The sequence below is a fragment of the Cryptotermes secundus genome, unplaced genomic scaffold, assembly GCF_002891405.2.
Source record: "Cryptotermes secundus unplaced genomic scaffold, Csec_1.0 scaffold152, whole genome shotgun sequence".
In the NCBI taxonomy this organism is placed as follows: Eukaryota; Metazoa; Arthropoda; class Insecta; order Blattodea; family Kalotermitidae; genus Cryptotermes; species Cryptotermes secundus.
This window is the reverse complement of record NW_019720705.1, coordinates 1,866,967-1,890,464: the sequence shown is the minus strand read 5'-3', so window position 1 is coordinate 1,890,464 and position 23,498 is coordinate 1,866,967. Positions and strand designations below refer to the sequence as shown.

The 23,498-nt window shown below is 41.9% G+C and overlaps 2 protein-coding genes across 2 annotated transcripts in view; both read right to left on the bottom strand.

Annotated features, from left to right (window-relative positions):
- The window catches only part of LOC111871382 (chitin-binding lectin 1-like), a 157,135-nt gene extending 139,146 nt beyond the window's left edge, over positions 1-17,989 (bottom strand). Inside the window, exon 1 of the mRNA XM_033754182.1 lies at positions 17,948-17,989. Within this exon, the coding sequence (XP_033610073.1) occupies positions 17,948-17,953 (6 nt within the window). The 5' untranslated portion in view covers positions 17,954-17,989. The remainder of the gene's footprint in view (positions 1-17,947) is intronic.
- Positions 1-23,498, bottom strand: part of LOC111871108 — a 286,680-nt gene that overhangs the window by 173,774 nt on the left and 89,408 nt on the right. The window contains exon 3 of the mRNA XM_033754178.1: positions 19,532-19,618. Coding sequence (XP_033610069.1) covers positions 19,532-19,618 — 87 coding nt within the window. The remainder of the gene's footprint in view (positions 1-19,531; positions 19,619-23,498) is intronic.

The following is a 23,498-nucleotide window of genomic DNA, read 5'->3' as shown; positions in this document are numbered from 1 at the left end:
TACATTTAGGTCTCCTAGTTTTCTCTCCGTTTCAACTTATCATTTAGAAGCGAATGCGCAGCCCCATCTGCGTGCATCTAGTGGGGACCACTTCCCTCGCCCGTCACACCTTCCTTCATTTCAACAACTCAATTTTATTTAGCGAAGATCACAAATTATGGAGCTCCCCATTTTTCAGTGTTCTCGCGCCCACTGTTGCCTCATGTGAGAGGCAGGTATTATTTTCTTCTCTTCGTTGTGAATATCCTAAGTATACGTTCCTCACTTCGGATGCGAGAGACCATTCAAAAAGCAAGTAAAATTATATTTTATAATTCTTTGTCTTAATCTAATTTCAACAGCCCCCTTCCCAAAAGTTGGGTTGTAGTCATCGGTGTTTTACCGATGAAACTCTCTGTAATGAATCTTGTGCAACTATTCTCAAACTCCCTTATCCTAGCTAGATTCATTGAAAGAAAGCGAGAAAATATCTTCCGATCGTACAAAGAATTCCTTTACAGTTCTTCTTTTTTTCGCTGAGATGTGTAGTGACGCTTTCACGAATGCACAGGAGGTTATGTGTCTGAGAATTACAGGGTCACTATGAGTGAAGAATGAAAAGGAGAATATGATGGGCACACCATTTAGTACGCATATAGAAAGGAAAAATGCATAAAGATTTCTTGATGAAATTCTAAAGGAGTGAGGCAATTTGGGATGGATTCTTAGAAGGTGAGAATAATATTAAAGGTAAAAAAAGTAAAGCTATCTCTGTAACAGGCCGTGAAGATACATAGGGTTGTGAGATGTCGAGGCGCCCACATTTCTTCTACATAATCGGCTCACACATGGCGGTAAGATTGTCAGCCGCCCGTTACCCTCCAAGAAGATTCCTGGTACTCATTTCTGTTAGAGTCTGAGTAGACCCAAGGGCCATAGTGCGGCTGAAAGGATTAGGTAAATTGAAAAAGATCTCCTCATCTGGACTCGAACCCGCGACTTTCTAGGTTGTAACATGGTGCCTCAACCAACTACGCTACGAATATTAAAACAAAATATAAAAGTAACGTAGTAAAGTAGTTGGGAGACTGGACTTAATAGCCTTAGGATAGCGGCCTCCGTAGTCTAGAGGTAACGTTCCCACCTCATGACTCGTAGTACGCGGGTTCAAATACCCGGAGGAAATCGTCGAATTTTTAAGGGCGGAAAATTCAGGGAACAAGTCCTCCGGGAGGGACTTTAAGCCGTGGGTCCCGTGTCGTAGCTTTACGGCACGTAAAAGAACCTCATACCTCCAAAGGAGGTCACTGAGCCAAAAATTACGGACGTTTCCCGCCAAACAGCAGTCTCTAATACCTCTGGTAGATGGGGGAAGCATTATAGATACCTCTCAGCTAGTAGAGCCGGTCTCGCTGGCTGGGCGGGACTGATGGTAAGCACCAGTACTGGTAGGATATAGAGACTGGTAGAAATCATAGAGGGAAGCACAATGGACCACTACAGGTCTAAGTGCATGGGGAAACCCACCCTCTCCAGTAACTAACTAACTAACTAATAGTCTTAGGATAGCCTCCAATGGGCGAGACTTTTAGAATGTATTTGTGACAAGAGAAGAGATAATTTCTTTACGGATTCAGTAACTATAAGCTTTCTGAAGAAAACCTTATCATCTAATTAGTGGCTTGTGCATAAGATGTATTGTATTCCATACCACAATTTCAATTAAATTTCACTGTTTTGCACTCAGATTTAAACGCATTATTTTATAGCGTAAATGTTTCGGGGCTGTCTACAAACTTATAATTAGTTACGGCCAATCTAACAATCTCATATAATTTGAATACAGGTTATGTCTTTGATAATTCTAACATTTAATCAAGCCTTTATCTTCTGAACCGACGATCACTGTCAATCCAATATCATAATTACAATTAAAGTAGAACGAGACTTTTCTTCCAGCTGCTCTCCTCTGACACGGACAGTTTCTGGTTAACACCTTTCTCAATGACCTTTGAATTCCTATGCTCTGTTTTCTGCGCCATTGTGTCAAAGTTATTAGCATTCTGAAAGAACATAATGTCATAGTTAAATCTGAAACTACGAGTAACAGATGGAATGAGATAAGATATGGCACACGTATCAGTTAAAGTTTAATTTCCACAGTGGGCAATGTGTTCAAGCCTGAGGAAGTACAAGTGGGTCACTCTCGCCAAGACGCGTAGCCACGGACACAAGTTCCCTGAAGCTACACGAGTATACAAACATATGTTTTCATTCGTTCATTTTTTTTTTGCACAAATTTCACGAGCAGAGTGCATGTATAGAATGTTATTACTTCCTGTCCTTTTTTTCTGTCTACACTTTTCACATCCAATACCGCTAAAATGATTTAAATTAAATATGGAAATATTTGGATTATACATTAAAAGTTGGTAAGCGCCCTTGCTCCGTATCTGGGGGCCCTGATCCCAAATGTTCAGAAGAGCTGCTATCCCGTGGGTTTCCCTAGTCCCTCCAGATAAATGTCTGGTTAATACCTCAAATTGAGATGTAATAGCGTCCTCCAACATCCGTTTCAGTTCAGTATTCACTCACCGGTTCTAATTGAAAGGGGGGGGGAGGTACTGACTATTCTGACAGCTGTGGTTCGTAGTTTTGTGAGCTACTCCAGCCAAATATTAGGATACTGCCTCGAATTGCGCCCTAAAACTCTCTCACCAACAAATTTCTAGTTCATCAATCACTATCATCTGATTATTCGAAGCAATATAGCTTGCGATTCTGGCAGCCCCTTTAAATAAAAAGAAGAGCGTCGTATACGCTCATCAATCAGTCGACGCTACATAATCTGAGCTAGTGAAAGATTGGTTAAATAAAAAAAATAAAGGAATGATTGTTACACTAAAATTTGTTGGGTGAATTAGGTCTGGTTCCTCTCGGTCCGATATAATCTCAGACCCAAAATGAAGCGGAAACAGAAGTTTAGAGACTTTCTTAAGAGAAACTCAGGGTACTGTGAATTTATACATAACATTCAATGTAAACCGCTTTCCAGTCCCATATCTACGGACTAACATGAACGGAAACAATTATGGATCGTTCATAACATTTTGTGAGCTTACCAAAACTCTCTAAATACAAATACTCAGTTCTATAACTACGCGTGTCTGTGTATGTTACATTATATTTATGAATATTTAAAATATGTTCAGTGCAGACCTTGCAAGTCTCCTACAAATCTAGAAGCCATCTCCAAACTCTATGAACCAGAATAAAGAAACGCATGTGGTGAGAAAATTGCTCCTACGTACTAAAAATATGTAACCATAACAGTTAACTACAGATACTCGTCATGTCCAAGTTCCTATCACGCTCGGTGAAAATCCAACGCATTGTTGCTGCTATTATTGTTAACACGGGTCTAAACAATCCTCCGTTGTTGCTAGGATACGTAGGAAACATAAATTATACTATGTCTAACACATATTTGGCCGGTCACGGTAGCCGAGCGGTCTAAGGCATGTACTGTCTTCGGTCGCTCGGAAGCCGGGATCGTGGGTTCGAATCCCACTCAGGGCATGGATGTTTGTGTGCGTTTTTCTGTGTTTGTCTACAGGTAGAGGCCTTGCGACGAGCTGATCACTAGCCCAAGGAGTCCTACCGAATGTGTAAGATCTAGAAAACCGAAGTGAACGGAGTTCATGGAGGTAGACCTAGGCCCACTGGGGCTGTAGTGCCAAGGAAAAAAAACAACACATATTTGAGTGTGTGTCATCATCACTTACTGATGGTGATTATTACATCATGATTAGAAAGTTATTATAGTAAGTTATTAACATGTTATGGAAACAAATATGGTCATTTAGAGACCTCATTAAGCAGAGAAAATTATCTTCCATATATTTGTCTACTCGAAATATGACTTAACATCAAAGATGTTTTTGATAAAATATTTTCACGTGTATATGGCTGCGTGACTAACAATAACGGGTATAGGATTGGATGATTGGATTTATTGACACCTTCTTTACAATCATTCGTTACCACAATCAATTATTATAACACAACAACTCTTCAGCCGAACTTGCTCAATTCTGATCTGGTATAATCTCTCTATATTCTGCTCTGAACTGCGACTGACACATTTTTATCTGGTTCACGACTGTCTTCTGACTTACGACTGAACTGAATTCTGAGTCTCATTACAACCGACGGTCAGTCGGCTAATCTGACTCGAAATAAAGCGCCCATCGGTAGCTTAGAACCAGATTTTTATTACTATCAGACATTTACGGATTTGCTGATATTGGGGGCTCTCTTTGATGACAGGATGGATCTGTCGTTTACATTTGTTGGTGGTGACGACAGTGCAGTCATTTTCGGGTCCGACTCTCTTGGGATTCGCGACCATATTTTACTGCCTCAGATTTGAGACTTCCCTCTTCGTCGATACCTACGACTCGCAGGGCAACGGTGGAGGTACTGGAACCCACCTCCACATGGGATGAATTACATTCTGTTCTGAACGGCCTCTGATATAGCCTATCAGTATTCAATGAAATGTCTTCTGAACAAGGGTGTCCTGGGAAACGTTTGTTTAACACACAGCGATGGCTACTTTCCAAGAATCGTGCCTCTGTGAAAAAGTGTTCAACTCGTTTCATGGAAATGTTTCTACATGTCACATTACATGAGCATATTCTGCCGTTGTTAGAACATGGGGAATGGACTAATCATAAAAAGTATAATGTATAAAAGAAGATTAATATAGAAAGAACAGAGGAATAGAAGAAGGAGTATGAAGGAAATATTTTAATGTGAAGATGGAAGAGAAAAAAACATGGGACGAACAAACAACAGGATTAGGGAAACTGTATGGAAGGAGTTAAAGGAAAAAGCTGGATAAGGAGAGAGACAGAAACGTTAATAATAATATAAGAAAACTGTAAGCGCAATCACCAAATTTAGGTGACACGGTAACCTGGAGCTAGAAATTGTTTAACACTTAATACGATGTACGAGAATATCGATAAAGAGGTCACTTGGGCGATAAAAAAAAACTTCCACTTAGCAAACCTCCTCCACTAATTAATGGAAATTTTATTATCTGATTTTACAACTTTCTAGCTTGTCTTTTATTGTGAGTTTATTCTTATCTCCCGCTGATGGAACCTGTTGTCAGGTGTTTATAGGCTGTTCTCTACTGACCGGGGTTTGTCCAGTGATTGAGACTAGCTCTTTCTAACGGGCCAATCCACCTGAGCACGGAGACAAATCCAGTCTCCGAAACACTGTGGTTTTTGTCTTATATATACCAGACGATGGATAAAGTTCAAAATAAGCCCAATAGTTCTGTATAGCATACACCGTCGTCTGAATCCTTTCAAGTCTATTTACAACTTCTTTTATACAACTTTAATACAACTCGTTTTTTTTTTAACATCTCTCGACACCGTGCATAAACTACCAATATCGATCCAGTGTGACAACTTTCTCGCTGCTTTGTGTTTAACCTTGATTTGCTACAAACACGCATGCTTTTACTTATTTATGGCTCATTATTCAGTGGCGCTCTCCATATCATGTATCTAGGTCCACAGAATCGAATGAATACTGAACTAGAAGGGACATCAGAAGAAATGTTCAAAAGCTAACCACACAACGGATGTCATACTACGCAGCAATAAAACACTGCCTTGTTCGTTATTATTTAGTTATGCTATATTTACAGACGCTGTCTGTAGTGTAAACAGCTTCGAATCATGTGATGAGTAGCGAATGATGAATTGGCAAGGGTGTGTAAGTAAACGGTAATGGTCTATATCAGGATATCATATAGACATTTTCCTAAAGGTACATGAAATATATACAAAAGTATGAAATCTACACAATATACGTAAAAAAAAAGTAAAGCTATCCCTGTACCAGGCCGTGAAGGTCCATAGGGTTGTGAGACGTTGAGGGTCGCACACTATCTAGAGTCTAGACAATCGGCTCAAAGATGGCGGTAAGGTTGTCAGCCTTACGCGCCGGACGCGCCATAGCTCAAGCGGTTAGTCGCTGGCTTCCCACAGCGGCGGCCAGGGTTCGATCCCGGGTCTGGTCAAGTGGGACTTGTGATGGACAAAGTGGCGCTTGGGAGGGTTTTCTACTTCAGTTTCCCCTGCCAATATTCATTCCACCAAATTCTCCATCATCATAATCACCCGGCGTAGACTACAATAGGCCAATCAGTGGCCGCCGTGCCGAGTGGACCCAGTTGGACTCCACCCCCCAATAGCGAATTAAAACATTGATAAATTTCCTATCCAAAATGGTCTAAAACAAGGAGATGCTTTATCACCACTCCTTTTCAACTTTGCTTTAGAATATGCCATCAGGAAGGTCCAGGAAATCCAGGTGGAACTGAAATTAAATGGGACACATCAGCCGTTGGTCTATGCTGATGATGTGATTCTACTGGGTGATATTATACATACCTCAAAGAGAAACATACAAACTTTAATAGACGCAAGTAAAGAGGTTGGTCTAGAAGTAAACACTGAGAAAACTAAGTATATGTTGCTGTCTCGTCACCAAAATGGACGGCAAATTCATGATATAAAGATAGGAAACAGATGTTTTGAAAATGTGACACAGTTCAGATATTTGGGAACGACGTTAACAGATCGAAACCTGATTCGGGAGGAAATTAAGAGGAGACTCAATTCGGGTAATGCTTGCTACCATTCAGTCCAGAACCTTTTGTCTTCTCGTCTGTTGTAAAATAACATAAAAATTAGAATATACAAAACTATAATTTTGCCTGTGGTTCTGTATGGGTGTGAAACTTGGTCTCTGACATTAAGGGAGGAACATGAGGTGTTTGAGAACGGGGTGTTGAGGAGAATATTTGGATCGAAGAGAAATGGAGTGACAGGAGGTTTGAAAAAACTGCATAATGAGGAGCTTCATAACTTGTACTCTTCTCCAAGTATAATTAGAATGATCAAGTCAAGGAGGATGAGGTTTGCAGGGCATGTAGCATGAATGGAGGAACCGAAGAATGTGTATAGGATATTTGTGGGAAAGCCAGAAGGAAACAGACCACATGGAAGCCCTAGGCGTAGGTGGATGGACAATATTAAAATGGATCTTAGAGAGATAGAATGGGATGGTATTGATTGGATTATTCTGGCTCAGGATAGAGGCCATTGGAGGGCTCTTGTGAACATGGCAATGAACCTTGGTTTTCCATAAAACGCTGGGAAATTCTTGAGTAGCTGCAGACTTGGCGGCTCTTCCAGAAGGGCTCAGCTCCATGAGTAAGTAAGTAAGTAAGTAAGTAAGTAAGCAAGTAAGTAAGCAAGTAAGTAAGCAAGTAAGTAAATGAGTTGCAAATCACGGTTTCTGATTCACGAGCAATACTGTAGATGACATGTAAGTCTGGAAATGAATACAGCAGAAAGCAGGGGATATTAAGAATAAGGAACATCGTGTAGCAAATGGTGCGACTCCGTGAAATTCTCGACGGGTGTCACAGCGCGCACTCACGGACACAAATGTACGTATCTGTTATTCAAGTGGGTGGAACTTGAAGTAGCTATCGCAGTCTGCTTAAATTTACTATGCGTTAGTATGTTTTGGGGTACTAAGAAAATACATGAAGAAACTTCAGCAGAACAAATTATTCCCCCTATCGAGATTCGAGCGGGATTCATCCTGCATTCAATTCGTATGTGCTATCGTTCGAGCTGTCATTACAAGATAAAAGCCCGTAAATATCAGAACTGGTGCAATGGAAATTAAAGAAGTTATACAAGCGGCCTCCGTAGTCTAAGGGTAACGTACCCACCTCATGACTCAAGGTACGCGGGTTCAAACCCGGCGGAGGTCGTGGAAATTTTAAGGGCGAAAAAATTCAGGGAACAAGTCCTCCGGGAGGGATTTAAAGCCGTGGGTCCCGTGTCGTAGATTTACGGCACGTAAAAGGTCCTCATGTCTCTAGGAGACCTCTGAGCAAAATTAGGTAACAAATTTCCCGCCTAAGTAGTTTCCAGTGCCTCTGGTTGATGGGGGAAATATCAGGTACCGAGGGCCGATCTCGTTGGCTGAACGGGGCTGATAGTACGCACCAGTATCGGTAGGGTATGGAGACAGTAGAAATTAAAGGGGGACGCACAATGGACCAATAAGTGGTCTGAGTGCATGGAGAAACCCACCCCCTTTAATACTAATAATAACTTAAAGTAAGTGAGATTTCGGGTTACAAATCTACCATACTGCAAGTCCCACAAGATAATAGTATTAATGTTCATATACAATTATAAATTACAAAATAAGATGGAATGATATCATGGTTTATGTGGGTATAAGTGCTGAAGTGATTTCAAAATTCCTTTAAAGAAGATTATGGGCCTATTATACAATAGAACAATCTAAATCAGTGACTAATAACATAAAAAGCATCTAACTCCGGCCACAATTCATTTCAGCAAATATTTAACTTTAAATGTTTTGAGGATTTACGTATAATAAGACCTCAATTAAAATGACCCATAAAATATTGTGTGTAAATTATGTAAGTTTTCCTTTTGTTATTGGACGCCACTGAAGGTGGCCAATTAACGTAGAAATATGTTGGGCTCTGTGAGTATTTAAACATTAAAATATGAATATATTTTATAACAATTTTATTCTCATCTTAACGCAAATATTGTATCGCTAATAATTATTTCTGTAAAATTAAATGCTTTATTTGCCAGACCACGAATTTTTCAAAGACCTTGCAGATTTTTGTTTCAAGCTTCTATGTCGATGTGTCACGGTGACAACATAGACAAAAGTTTTAAACCTAAAAATAATTATGGCTAATAAACATTACGAATATCACCAAATAACAATAGGCCACTATTAAATTTCAATATGACTTGAAGGAATATTAGTTCTGTGATAATCCGTTATTATTCATTTAAAATACTTTTTTTTATTGCTAGTGGGGTGGGACTAAGTCCCTTGTACTGCGGCCACTTCTGGCCTATTGTACCAGCCCCAGATGATAGGTGAGGGTGATTGTGGGGCAATCGGTGGAATGAAGATTGGCAGGGGAAACCGAAGTACTCGGAGAAAACCTGCCCCAGCGCCATTTTGTCCACCACAAATCCCACTTCACCAGACCCGAGATCGAACCCGGGCCGCCTCGGTGGGAAGCCAGCGACTAACCGCTTGAGCTATGGCGCCGCCCTTATAAAATACTTACATCAACTAGCATGAAGAGCTCTATCTGCTGGGATATAACGCAGTTTACGCCGTTGAAAGTCAGCAGACGTTTCGGAGAAACATGTCGCCTCCAACTTCAGGGTTGAAGAATAAGGCGAGTAAGGAACGAACCATACGGCGGTATATCCCAGAAGGGAGAACTCTTCATAACTACCGCTTTAAGAACCTCATCGGTTTTTCCCAAAAAAAAAAACAAATTATGAAGTATTTGAGTTTTACGAGGCTGTGAATGAGATGACTGTCTTTAAAAACTGGCGCCATCTGGTCCTGTAATTTGTTTCCAACATCTCCCAGACTACACGGAGTCATATACCAGGAAAGAACTTCATTATATGTAGACCTATGAACTAATTATCACTGCGTATTATGCAGTGTAAAGCAAAAAACGGTTTATTCGCGCAAACAATAATTACCACTGACACCGACTGTTACTGCCGTTACGATTTGTCCCACAGAGTGAACTCACATTTCCCACTCTTCGCTTCACATTTCCCTTGATCTTGCAGTCGTGGCCTTGAACCTCTACTGTTACTGTATTCGTATATTCAGCGTTGCCTTTGATGTTCTCCTTTACCCACAGTTCCCATGTCCTCCGCTGTGCCTACATTTCACAGAGGATCCTATAAATCCTATAATAAACATATTCCTTTGACTACTATTATCTGTTCTAATCCTATTACTTCTAGATCTGCCACAACTGTTCCAGAACGTATCACTGTCTCTGTCACAATCCACTATTCCCCATTTTTACCCACATCAAAGATTCCAAACAAGTTAAACACACACGTAACCACCAAGCTGAGCTCAAACGAGAAGGTTTCTGACTTGTACTGCGGATGTAGTCGGGACACCGACCATCCTGACTGAAAGTTTTCGTTGTTTTCGTTGTTTTCCTCAATCAATCCAGGAGAATGAGATAATACTTCAAGTTAGGCTACGACGGCCTGGTAACACTTCTGACTTCCATTCAGGAGGTTTTAGATTCGAGGTTCGGTTGAGAAATCGATAATTTTTTCGTAGTTTTCCTTAGTCTATTCAATTAAATGCCGCGATAATACGTCAAAATAAACCAAGTCCGCTAACTTCACTGCACACTTCTCAATCTACCATTCATTCAACGTTATACATATATAGTCTGAGATACTGACAGCATCTTTAAAAGAACCACAGGTAGGAACTCATGTATCATGTATAGATATAATACATTCACACGATACCTTGCCCGGACTGCACGAAGTTCATGTGAAATTTTATGTATTTATTTGTTAGTCTGCCGAAATACAGGCTGTTCTTTATTATCCGACAGCTTAGAATTCGTATAACTTCTTTGTCATTGAAAAGAATTTTATTAAATTATCACAGTTCGTTCTACACTTGGGAAATTTTTTCATTTTAGTTGGCAAAGCTGAACTGAGTAACCAAGATGGCGTTGTGTACTGCTGATAAGAAAGTTTCTACTCTTCTGGTGGTCCGTATTGTTCAGGGTTTTCTGTTCTTGTTACACCATCGGCAGACACTATCTACCAGTTTGCTGAAGAGTCTGATGACGCAGAAAGTGTGTACGATAAATGTGCGAAGGGACGTAAACGTGGCGCATTGGCCGTATGGAAGAAACTGTCCGTGCAGAAAGGAAGGCAGTCTCAAGACTCAGAAGCAGAAGGGCGCGACGTTTAGCGCTACAGATTGGATTCTCATCCAGTGCTTAATGACGAAATCGGTCGTAATTACCTCTCCCTGTTTCCGTACAAAATGCAGCTGACTCAGTCATTGCCGGAAGAAGGAATACGGAGCCTCATATCCAGGCCTCACAACTGTTCTCTTTCCTTCAGGATTTCCAATTAAAGCTCTGTAAACAGTTCTAAGTCATGTACTTCTTCGCTTGCTTGGAAACCGGGATCGTTGGTTCGAATCCCACTCAGGGCATGGATGTTTAGTTTGGGTGTGTGCGCTTTTCTGTGTTTGTGTACAGGTAGAGGCCTTGCGACGAGCTGATCACCCGCCCAAGGAGTCCTACCGAATGTGTAAGATCTAGAAAAACCGAAGTGAACGGAGAAGTTCATGGAGGTAGGCCTAGGCCCACTGGAGCTGTAGTGCCAAGGGGGAAAAAAAACAATTCTAAACTCTTTCACGTATGTAAGTTCTAAAAGTTTATAGCGATGGCCCATAAATACAGGCATTATTTTTTCTGGATATTAAACATTGGCGAAACAAACAGAGCTCTATAAATAAGCATTAAGGAGCATAAATATAACCTGACACAAGGTCTGCTAGGAAAATGAAAAGTAGACCAACATGCGTACGAAGCAGGCCACAAAATATTTTGGAAAGAAGCGAACATCTTGCAGATTGAACCAGACACCACATACAGGAAATACAAGGAATCGGCTCACATGTCTCTGATAGATCATCCGATCAGTCAACATCTCTCCCATCTGGACTCGCATTTTCGCAGCAGAAGTCAGAAAACTGCAACTCCGTCAAGTATAGCTTGAGTGAGAAAATTAGTCTTTTTTTATGTCGCTAACTTACAGAGAGTTTTTCTCTCCAGCGATGGCTTCTATTCCGATAGTACTCTGGTGTTAGGCTTCAAATGTGTGGAGATTTTTAATTTTTTGATGTTTTGTCTTAAGTTTCGCAGACGGTTTGTGTGTGCTTTCTTTTTTGCCCTGCCTTCTGTTGGTACACGTCCGGAGATAGGGACCAGCTCTATTGATTGAGCCGAACTGAGTAGCCTTTACCTGAAGGAGATCCAGTCCAGCCTCCGAAATATTGTGTTTCAAATAAAACGAGGCGATGTTTTGAATGAACACAGGATGATGGATAATGTCCTGAAACATAATATTTGTGTCACGTATGCTACATACACAGACTATCTCATTCGCAACATCTGTGTCACGCTAATTATATTTGGTGAAGATCTGAAATTGCGACGTTTTCTTTGTCAAATTTTCTGCACGTCCTTTCCTTCTTTCTCTTGTAGGTATAAGAGATGTAGGAAACAAGAAACCCATAAAGTATTTTGAAGATCTGCATTTTCTGGGAGGAATATGTACCTCCGAATTGTCGGTCGACTTCTAACGAACTATAAGGCAACATTTCCCAGAAGACAGAAATCTTCATAACTACCGCTGTGAGAATCGTCAGTAATATTTTGTTCAGAAAATATTAGTTCAAGAGATGGCTCTGGAAACATATGAATAGATGTGATGGAAATATATTAAATTAACTTCTCAACAAATAGGTTGCGTAGAGGTGGACTGGATTAAACTGTGTTGCATTTGAGGTTAAATTTGACCAATAAAAAAGAAATTACGGGCACTTTTCAACATGGTGACAAATGCTGCGGATCTATTAAAGCGCTGAATTTCATTCGCGGTAGTTATCACATTTTCAGAAAAGCTGCTGTAGCAGGGATTAGTCAGTTAAATAGTTAAATGAAATAAAATCCACCTTCATTCGAATTTATCCACTGTACTTACTGACTTATGATATTCTCAAATACACCTGTGGGCTGCGCTTTTCCATTTTTGAGTGTTATTAGAATTTCACTCTCACTTTTTGGCGTCATTTATTGGAAGCCCATTGGCGAACAGCGCCGCTGACGTATTGACCTGGAACTCAGGTCTGAATTGTAAGTGTAATTAATTATTCCAGAACTCTATATTCATTTTTAAGTATCATTTTTAATCTAGCATAGCGAAGAAAAATGAAGGTCAGTGTCACAGTAGGTCAACGAGTTGCAGGTAAGCTAGTTACTTACAATTATCTCTGTTCTAGAGACCAAAGGTGGGAAACTCCCACGCCACGTAACAGAGGGAATCACTGTCTCTTTCCCGCCTTTTTTTTTGTTTTGGATTACAAAGCGGAAGTAATAAAAATGCAGATAAGATGATGAGAACTTCAGCTATGGGATAAGATGTTCAGATAAATTAACTGTGATACATTACTCAGCTTGCTTTCCTGCAGAGAAAGTTAAATTTCGTGTAACTTACCCGATTTTTGCTAATTAGATCCACGAGTAATCATCGTTTGATCGCAGTCTCCTGACATATAACTACAAGGAAATGAAATGTGACAATCCCCTTCTTAATGAGTTACTGAGTTCTTGCAGGTGCTCTTGACTTCAAGTTGCATTAGAACTGAAGAATATTAATACGAATATCGTACAACGTAGCAATTTCTTACTTTATACTCGAAAGATGTGTGTCCTGACTTTACGCTGCACGTGTTATCACTTTCCCAACGCTCCTAGCGACAATCTGCTTCTGACCTGCATTCGGAGGTGTTTTGTTCGAATCTCGGCCGACACATCGAGAGCCCTTATTCAGGTTCTTCATGGTTTTCCTTTGTCTAACCAGATAAATCCTTCAAGCAGGGATAAGAACTTTTCCTTGAAAGGGATCACATCTCTTCCAATCCCTTATTCATTAACCATCCCACTATTCTTAGTTATAAACAGAACAAACAAACTCCGTGATTTTAGCCCGCAAGCGAATTATACCGACCGAGCGACCGCCGCTTGTCGGCGAAGTTTAGTGCCAACTTGTGCGGATAGAGAGTGTCGCGTGGTCAGCGTTACGAATCCCCGAGGCCGTTAATTTTGGTTTTCTAGACCGGGGCCTCTATTTCCTTGAAATAGCTCCTCAGTTATCATCACGAGGCTGAATGGACCCCGTTCCCGAGTCACTACTACTCAGAAAAATCTGGCAGCTCCGGGAATCGAACCGAACCTATAGATCTGTAGCCAGGAACTCTGTCCACTAAACCACAGAAGCGGGTATAAGACCTTAGATATTTAGAATATCGTTAAACAAAACAAAGATAAAAACAAACAAAAGCCAATTTATTTCGCGGATTAGGCAGGAGACGTTCAATGTCTCCCTTAGGATACACTCCGTCATGCTTAAATTATTTTCTTCTGTTGTCAGCATTATCAGCCACTTCTGTCATCCTTAAATAATATGACAGTACAAATCAGTGATAGTCTGTCAGCCATTCTAAGATTTCAGTTATGATTCTGACAGTCGTAGTCTTTATGTTTTATCGATGTTGCACGCAGTAGCGTAGTTGGTTGAGGCACTATGCTACAAGCCGGAAGGTCGCGGGTTCAAATCCCGATGAGGTCATTGGATTTTTTTTTAATTGACATAATCCTTCCAGCCGCACTATGGCCCTGGGACGACTCAGCCTCCAACAGAAATGAGTACCAGGAATTAGTTAAATAATTTTCCTGGGGAGTAAAGCGCGGCCGGCGCGTACGGCTGACAACCTTACCGCCATCTTTGAGCCGATTGTCTAGATAATGTGGGACCCCCAATATCTCACAAACATATGGGCCTTCACGGCCTGTTGCAGGGATAGCTTTACTTTACTTTACTTTACTTTACTTTACTTTACTTTACTCCTTCGTGTACCTGCCTTACGATGATCAAACCAGGTACCCGTTGTGGTATTTATGAAGGATGCATTTTCCCCGAAGGAGAACGTAGAGAGACAGAATACAAACAGTGTAACTTCGGAACATGGCTACGTGTCAAAGTTAATGATATGCAATGCCACATTTTCTCTCTGTCAAAGTTACAGTTGCGCAATAATGAAATTGTGTTGAGGAATTGGTACTCTGACACTTGTAACTGAATAAAATGTCACGTAATTGAATATTCAAGTGGACGAGGATTAAAACCGAATCGCAGGTCAAGTTAACACCCTCATTCCCCTTTCGGCCTATTTTCCTTCTTTTGAAGAATGAAAGTAGGCTTATGCAAATCCCACGTTCTCCGTGTGTCTGTATACCCCCCCCCCATCAACTTTTGAATGGCTGAACCAAATTTGGAATATATATATCATGGCACCTGAGCCAATCTCAACGGAGTACTTCACGAATCTCTCCACCAGTCTGTGTTAGTATGCGTATCCCGCTATCGCTGCAAACAGCTCTGTAAAAATGTTACCGCGGCAACGAATATGTAGTTATCAATAGAAGAATTGTTAGGCTCGCCCTTTTCTATGCGATCCGTGTTGTATCAAGGAAAATATGCAATTAAATTTTTACAGATATCTTGTCAAGAAATGCCAAACTATAGGCCTTAAGCTTAATGAAAGTATGTTAAAGTGAAAACACCCAAATCCGGTCTTCAACTTATACAAGTTATTAAGGCATCGCAGGTTTTTGGAAAATAAGACAGTTTATTTTATATTTCCTATTCTTTAGAGAGAAATTCTGTTTGAAATATTGGTCCTCAATTCACAATAATCGCAACTCATAATGCGTAAGTTCATACACATAACTAGCCCAGGGTTTCCACAGAGTATCTGGGCACAATGAGGCCTCTTTAACCACTCCTACCAGGTGTTAGGGTGACTCGAACACAAGCTGAGCACTCACTTCCACTTAGCGTCGAGATAAGCATGAATACTCGTAAAGCTTCAATTTCATCCCAGTAGTCAAATGACGCCACAAACTCAATTTACTACACTACATATTATACGTACATATGATGTTACAAGTCGGAAGGTCTCGCGTTCAAGTCCCGATGAGGTCATTGGAGTTTTTCAATTGACCTGATCTTTCCAGCCGCACTATGGCCCTGGGGTCGAGTCAGCCTCTAACAAAAATGAGTACCAGGAATTAATTAAATAATTTTCCTGGGGAGTAAAGCGCTGCCGGCGCGTAAGACTGACAATCTTACCACCATCTTTGAGCCGATTATCTAGATAATGTGGGACCCTCAACGTCTCAAAACCCTATGGGCCTTCATGTCCTGTTACAGGGATAGCTTTACTCATTTTTTTTTAATTTATGCCTCATTTCCCCCCCCCCTTGGCACTACAGCCCCATTAGGCCTAGGCCTACCTCCATGAAATTCTCCGTTCACTTCGGTTTTTCTAGATCTTAGACATACGGTAGGACTACTTGGGCGGGTAATTAGCTAATCGCAAGGCCTCTACCTGTAGACAAACACAGAAAAACGCACACACACATCCATTCCCGGAGTGCGATTCGAACCCACGATCCCGGCTTCCTAGCGAGCGAAGACAGTGCACTCCTCAGGCCGCTCGGCAACCGTGACCGGCACTTTATGCCTCATACAGTATACAAATGTGTGTATACATGTCAAACCTAAGGTCACCTATTGTCTGCTTAATTTCGCTTTTAATTAAATGGATATTTAGTCTCTTGTCTTTTCTTCTTCTTACAAAGAATTCGAGGTTACCCAGCCTTTGCAATTGGAATTCCGTCGTTACACATTTTAATCATAACTCTGTTGAAATACGGCCAAAGGGAGCACTAGTTGCACTGTGGTCAAAATGAAACGACCAGCAAATTTGCAATCCTCATTTAATATGAATATGTTGTTTACATATTTAATCAAGCAATCAGTCACGCAACGGTTTGCTTATTGCTCTCCAATCTGCTTACAGGTGTTCAAACTGGTTGTCATATGCCTTGTAGTGACAGGGGCGTTTTCTCGGGAGGACAAGCCCTCCCACAAAGCAGTGCAGGCCACACACTCGGAGAACCGACGCCCAAACGAGTACCTACAGCCACCACCCCCACCGCCAGCTCGTGCCGTCACAACCACAGCACAGAGACGAGCCCCCACTAGACTACACAGCGTTCGTATCGGGGGGCATCACAGCCCGCCGTTGCCTGCAGCGAACGTCAGATACAGCTCCCCGCCGCCTATGGGGAACGGCCTAAACGTTCACTCTACAAGTGATGATTTTAGCAACACTGCATCGAGTCAACACGGTCCACCGTTAGGAAGCACTCCTGCTTCTTTCTCTGCAGACCGCCAAACATCAGGGCCTACAGGAAAATCAACGAGTGGGATATCTTCTCCGCTTTCGGGGCAACGAATCTCAAGGTGGTTCTTTTCTTCAGGCGACTCCGAAGTACACGGAGAAAGAAAACCTGGCACGAATGAAATACTGCGACCACCTCCTCCCCCGCTCAGATCTCACAGTGTCCCACCAAATTATCAGCCCCTTCAAAGTCCGAAAGATCAGACTTCGAGTGGAACCCATCCCCAACACTCGGCAGTGTCACTCCATCGGGCTTCTGGACATTACAAAAGCAAGCCGAGAGACTGCAACCCATGCAATAAAGTACCTTGGATTCCAATGATAAGAGCTCACGATAATGTCCCATATCAGGGCTCGTCTGATGCAGTTAGCAGCCATGGACATAATCCAAATATATATCAAACCCATGCCTCACTTTCACATCATGATTCACCGTCTGCAGGATCTCTAACTTTGCAGACACATGGAAATCATTACGGACCACCGCCACCCTCTAAATCAACAGACGGCAAATACGCTCTTCCGCAACTTTCCTCTATTCATTCAGGAAGTGTATACGCGCCTCCTGATAAGCCAACGGATGAATATGGGCCACCACTTTCTGTCTCTCAACATATTCAGTCGGAATATAAACCACCAACACCACAATATCCGGGAACTGAATACGGAGCCCCTCATAAGCCGATAGATGAATATGGGCCACCCCCTCTTCCCTCTCAACATATACAATCAACATATAACCCACCATCGCTATCAATACCTCAACAAAGCGGAACTGAATACGGACCCCCTCATAAACCGCAAGACGAATATGGACCACCCCCGCCTCTAATTCAGGATGTACATCACAAATATAAACCACCCCATCTCCACACATCACCTCACCAGGGAACCCAATACGTACCTCCATCACAATCTTCCCTGAGAGAACCGGAATATCGGCCACCGCTCCCACCCCAGCCTCCGGGGACTGAATATGGATCACCTCCGCTATCATCGGCAGACGAGTATGGACCGCCACAGCTTGATACAATAAAGCAATCCAGTTCGCCGCAGTTGGCCCCAAGTTACCTGCCAGCTCCTCCGCTCTATGAATCCGGACGCTTCAAGGATGAAACTCAGTCACCTGTTCCAGATCATCTACTCATTTCTACAAATCATGGAAACAACAACGCAATAATTTATGGGCAAAACAGCCATCAGAACAGTGCGGGCAGTCCTGGTGAGAGAGAGACCGGCGGTGTGGGCGCCCACAGTGAAATCGATGTGGAGCAGTCAATATCTTTGGGAGACTCACACGCAGTAGCATCTCAGCATCCAGTAACGAGCGGATCACGTGATGTAGCTTACACTAGCGCATCTTCAATTCATTTAGTTCCTGGCGATTTTACAACACCAAAAATTAATAACGAAGAATGGAATAAAGCAACCGAGCGTCCTCCAGTCAATGGGTTGTATTTGCCTTCAGGAGAAAATTACCAGCCACCAGAGCAGGAAAAGCAACTGTACAATCCACCTGCTAACAATAAGACTCAAAATTCCGGCGGTCTTGAAGTTATTCCCAGCATTCAAATAGCAGACTATTTGTCGTCAGTTGAGTATCCTCTTCAGATTGTACAATCTCCTTACATTGACGTGACAGAGCCTCCTGGTCATAGCGTTAATCAAAACAAAAAACAACAAATTTATGACCAAAAGGCTCCAACACATACATCTTCTTCTTATGATAAGGGTGAGATTATTATTGGAAAGCCAGCTTTGGCGGCTTCAAATTTGAATGACACAAACATAAAGAACAGTTACAGCAATGTTGGGTTTGCCATCGAAAGCAACACCTCTGAGATTCATGATCAAAGGCAACAGCAATCCGCAATACATGAAACAAATTCTGGTGGATTTGCTGATGGAGGACCCGTCACTTTGGACCACTTACCCGGATCTGGAATACTACATTCCTCTTCAGGTAACACTTACTTTGCAAATGAGAATCAGATAAAGCATAATACTGATGGCATTAATGTATTAGGTGCACATGGATCAAACCAAGGACTTTCTGTGAGTAAAGAACACGATTCAACGGTCTTGGATATCCAGCCTTCTATTCAAACATCGGCGGAGAGTAATTCTCTCATACATCAGATAAACAACGCATTTCAGTCTCACAGTGGTCCAACAACAGTACCACCAATACAGAATAATTATAACTCTGATTATGTACTCTTTCAGAACTTCCCTCGACCTCCGTTGAGTTACCTCCCCACAGATGTTCTCAAACAGAAGTTGCCTCCTCCAACACCATTACAGAGCACATTCCAGCAAAATCCATATCTTCCGCCCGTTCAATCGCAGTCTCACACATTCTTACAGAGCACTCCGAAACCTCTAACAACAATACCCTTTGAACACCCCTTAAAACTCGAGGCACCTGCTTCGTTTTTAAATCCACCTCCTAAAAACAAAGGGGAATATAGTACCGTAACCAACTTACCCTTGCAAGAATACTCGTTTTGGACACCAACGCCACGACCCATATCCTCTTCACTGGTTCCAGTAAACGACGGCAATACTTGGGGATCTGCAACAACAAACACACCATTAAAATTATCGAATGAAAACATTATCGCAGCATTTGCGGAAGCAGCAGGACTCCTTCCACCTCCACCATCACTCTCTGAGACATCGAGCCAATCCGAAAAGAAAATAAAACAAATACAAATCATAGTCCCATACACCTCAAGCAAAGAACTCATGCAGTTCAAGATTCAGGATACAAATAAGCCTTTATTTGACTCTACAGGCTGGCTGCCTATAACAGACAAAGAAGATGGTACGAAACCGCAAGGAAGGAAAGCCCCATCTGTACATTTGAACTGTAGTAATGATGAACAATCGTGGCAAACACAATGCAAACATTCCAATTCATTGTTACAGCAGGAGCAAAGTGACTATCACCAGCACCAAGAGTCCAGAACCGCAACAGCAACAGCCCCTGCTGTACAGGGTGTTAAAGAAACAACAAAAGCATATCCACCGAAAAGCTACAGCGAAATGCAACAGATTCTTGCTATTAATATCCGTGACCTACTTCGAGGCGAGGAAGATACAAAAACAATCCCCGATTCGATTACATTACAACGTTTACAGAAAAATATTGACGAGTGGACAGCGCTGGAGTATTCAAAAAAGAAAGACTTCGCTATATTTGGCACGACCGAAAGCACTGCAGGGGGAAAGAAAAGCACGACCGCACATGCGTCGTCTGGAGCTCTGCTTCAGCACTTACTTGTGCCGTCGAAGAAAATACCAGAAGAATATTTAACGACAACTCCCTCACAATTCGATGACGTCGCATCAACTGAGAACTCTGTTGCGACAGCTATACCTAACTTCAAGAGAAGCACGAGCACAACAACATCAACAACCAGCACAACAACACCGCATTCACCAATCTATGATCATGTTACCTCTGGCAGCAACAAGCACACCGTCTCACTTGATAACAATAAAAGCAGCGAAAGAGGATCCACGCCGAGGATCAACCACGACAACCCACTGAATCGCCAGCAAAATGGTGAGAATCACAGATGGAATATTATTGAATCGAACTACATAATACCAGAGGCCGTAGCTTTAACCACAAAGAAAATAACACCCACAGCACCGCCTCCTACAACAACTCCTGCGAGCGAGGAAATAACAGATATCTACACAAACACAGGGCACACGACATGGGATCAGTTACCGCTGTCCATATCACCAATCACAAATGAGAAAGTGTACGTTGTAACTCCAATGGCTACTTGGACACCAGAGTTCACAACGGCCACACCGTACAGAACCCCACCGTATCCCACTGACACTCATACTACCTCCATAAACGACGTGTTTCCATTCAGGAATGGACCTCCCTCGGCACATAAGCTTGTCGCATCGGCGCCCTTTTTATTTCAGTCCCCACGCTTCATCGTCAGACCAACCCCTGGAACAACCGTACAACGATCATACACAGTCACGTCAACAGACGGCGAAGAGGACAACTGGAATGACGTCATGGAAACTACTTTGGAACCAGTGAAACTGAATGAAATCAATGGAAATGCAGGTAAAATTGACATGGAACATTAAGCTCTTTCTCGTTCATATCAAATGACAAAATTCTGTCATTAGGGAACTGTAATATTGGGCGTAGATTGGTAACTCTTGCAATATCCTGTGATGTATAAGATCCTGCAGTGTTAAGAAAATTCATGTAAATATATTTGACGGCCAAATGTTTGCCACTCCGTCCTTATTCTGTCTTTATATTGATAAGTCATTATTGTTAGCAATTACAGACAGGACAGCCAAGAGGCAACTATGCTTCTGTCGTCATTGTGGCCTACACCTTCGTCAATAAAAGGTACAGGTAAAATTATTCCTGCAACAGGCCTCGGAGGCTCATAGGATTGTGAAACGTTGAGGATCCCACTTTATCTAGACAATCGGATCACAGATGGCGGTAAGGTTGTCAGCCTTACACGCAGTCCATCAGCCCCCCCCCCGGAAGATTACTGATACTCATTTCTGTCGACACCAGGGCTATAGTGGGGCTGGAAGGATTAGGTCACTTGAGAAAAAATCCAATGTCTTCATCGGATCTTGAACCCGCGACCTTCCGGCTTATGGCATAGTGCCTCAACTAACTACGCTACCGCGTACCACACACCTTCGTCAAAACAAATGTTTATTGTTGATACCTTGTTTGTTAGGTGGAATCATGATTTTAATGACATTAAGTACCTGCTCTACCATCTGCACATTATGTACAGAAAGTTGATGACCATCATCCCACCTCATCGGGCCCCTTAAAATTTTCCAGTCTCTTGGAGTCGGAGGTAAACAGAGGGAAATACTAAGACATGCCCCTCTCCAATTCGGGTACTCTCCACCCCAGAGTCCAATACAATTTGTAGCACTTCTGTTGCCCTCTCCTTGCGCAAGATCTGTGTACGATAATTCAATAAATGAATTTCATTTTCCATTCTAGATTGGTATGTAACCTGTAGCACTTCTGTTGCCCTCTCCTTGTGCAAGATCCGTGTCCACTAATTCAATAAATGAATGTTCATTTTGAACATTGGTATGTAACCTGCTTTCCCCACATTACATTGCTCCAGACTGTCTCGAAATTTCATTCCATTCGAGTATTAGCGTTTATTTGTGTACAGTGTCACGTATTCAAAATAAGGCTGCCTGTTACTCTAAACGCGTACAAATTTCAGCATCAAATGGACTTCTACGATCACCACGTGACAGAAACAAAATGATCTCTGATATTAGGAATGTAATTGTAGGAACTGGATAATTCTAATTGTTCTACCTTCCTAAGGAACACTCCCAGGCGTATTTCCTCTGTCTCTAGTCTGGGCTTTCTCCAAGGTATGGCCCTTACTACAGCATAACACGAATTTCCTATGCCAATTTCCTTGATTGAGACGGTAGTTCATGGTCGAAGAAAACTGATTTGGACTTTAAACCGTAACAGCAAAATTAACAAATATCCGAACTTTCCTTATGAGAAAAAACACACACATACTCATGCACGCACACAAATTTTGTGACGGTGAATGCATGGTTATATTGACGATTGTAGTGGGCTTCATTTACAGCTCTTGAATGCGAGCGGGAATTTTCAAGTTGGTGATATATGCCAGTTTATAAACCAGGCTAACAAGTGCCAGTATTTAATGAAATTTTATTTATATGTAATGTATATACGCATTGCTAGGCAACGGCTTGGTAAACGCATTCCCGCAAAACACGTGCACGCAATAATATGATTCTATTTCTAGGCAACGGCGCGGTAAATATGCCTTGGCAACAATAGAGGAGGCGGTATTTATATGTGGTCCGCGCCATTCATTCTGACACGTGACACATGTTTTCTCTAGGTCCGTGACGCGTCTATAATAGGGTCAGTTTGAAGGAACAAGACAGATTAGAGACCCGGAATTGGGATTTTAGAATTTAGAGGAGTACACAACAGTAGTCGGAGAGAATTTAGTCTAGTCTTCGGAATGCGTAGCTGCAGGAAGTGACAAGAAGACTTCATTGTGATTTGAAGTGATATTTCCTGTGATAAAGCCATTGCCAAGAAAAGGGTAACGTGTCCTAGTGATTTGTGAAATGGGTAGATTAGCGGTAGCCCAATAACTGATTGTGAACAAGAGAGATTGTACAACAAGGTGTTAGATAAATCCAACTATCAATTCCAAAACGCGTTATTATTCGCCACGAATTACCGGACACGTGAAAATATGTATAATTTCTGCAGCTACCTTTCAATACATGTACAAATACTCCAACATGTTTAGTGTGTTATGAATTAATTAAATATTCTCGGGCTATCAGGCGTCAGACTCTTCTGCTTGAAACAGAGACCTTTCAGTTATTTTTAACCAGTTCAATGGCTGGTA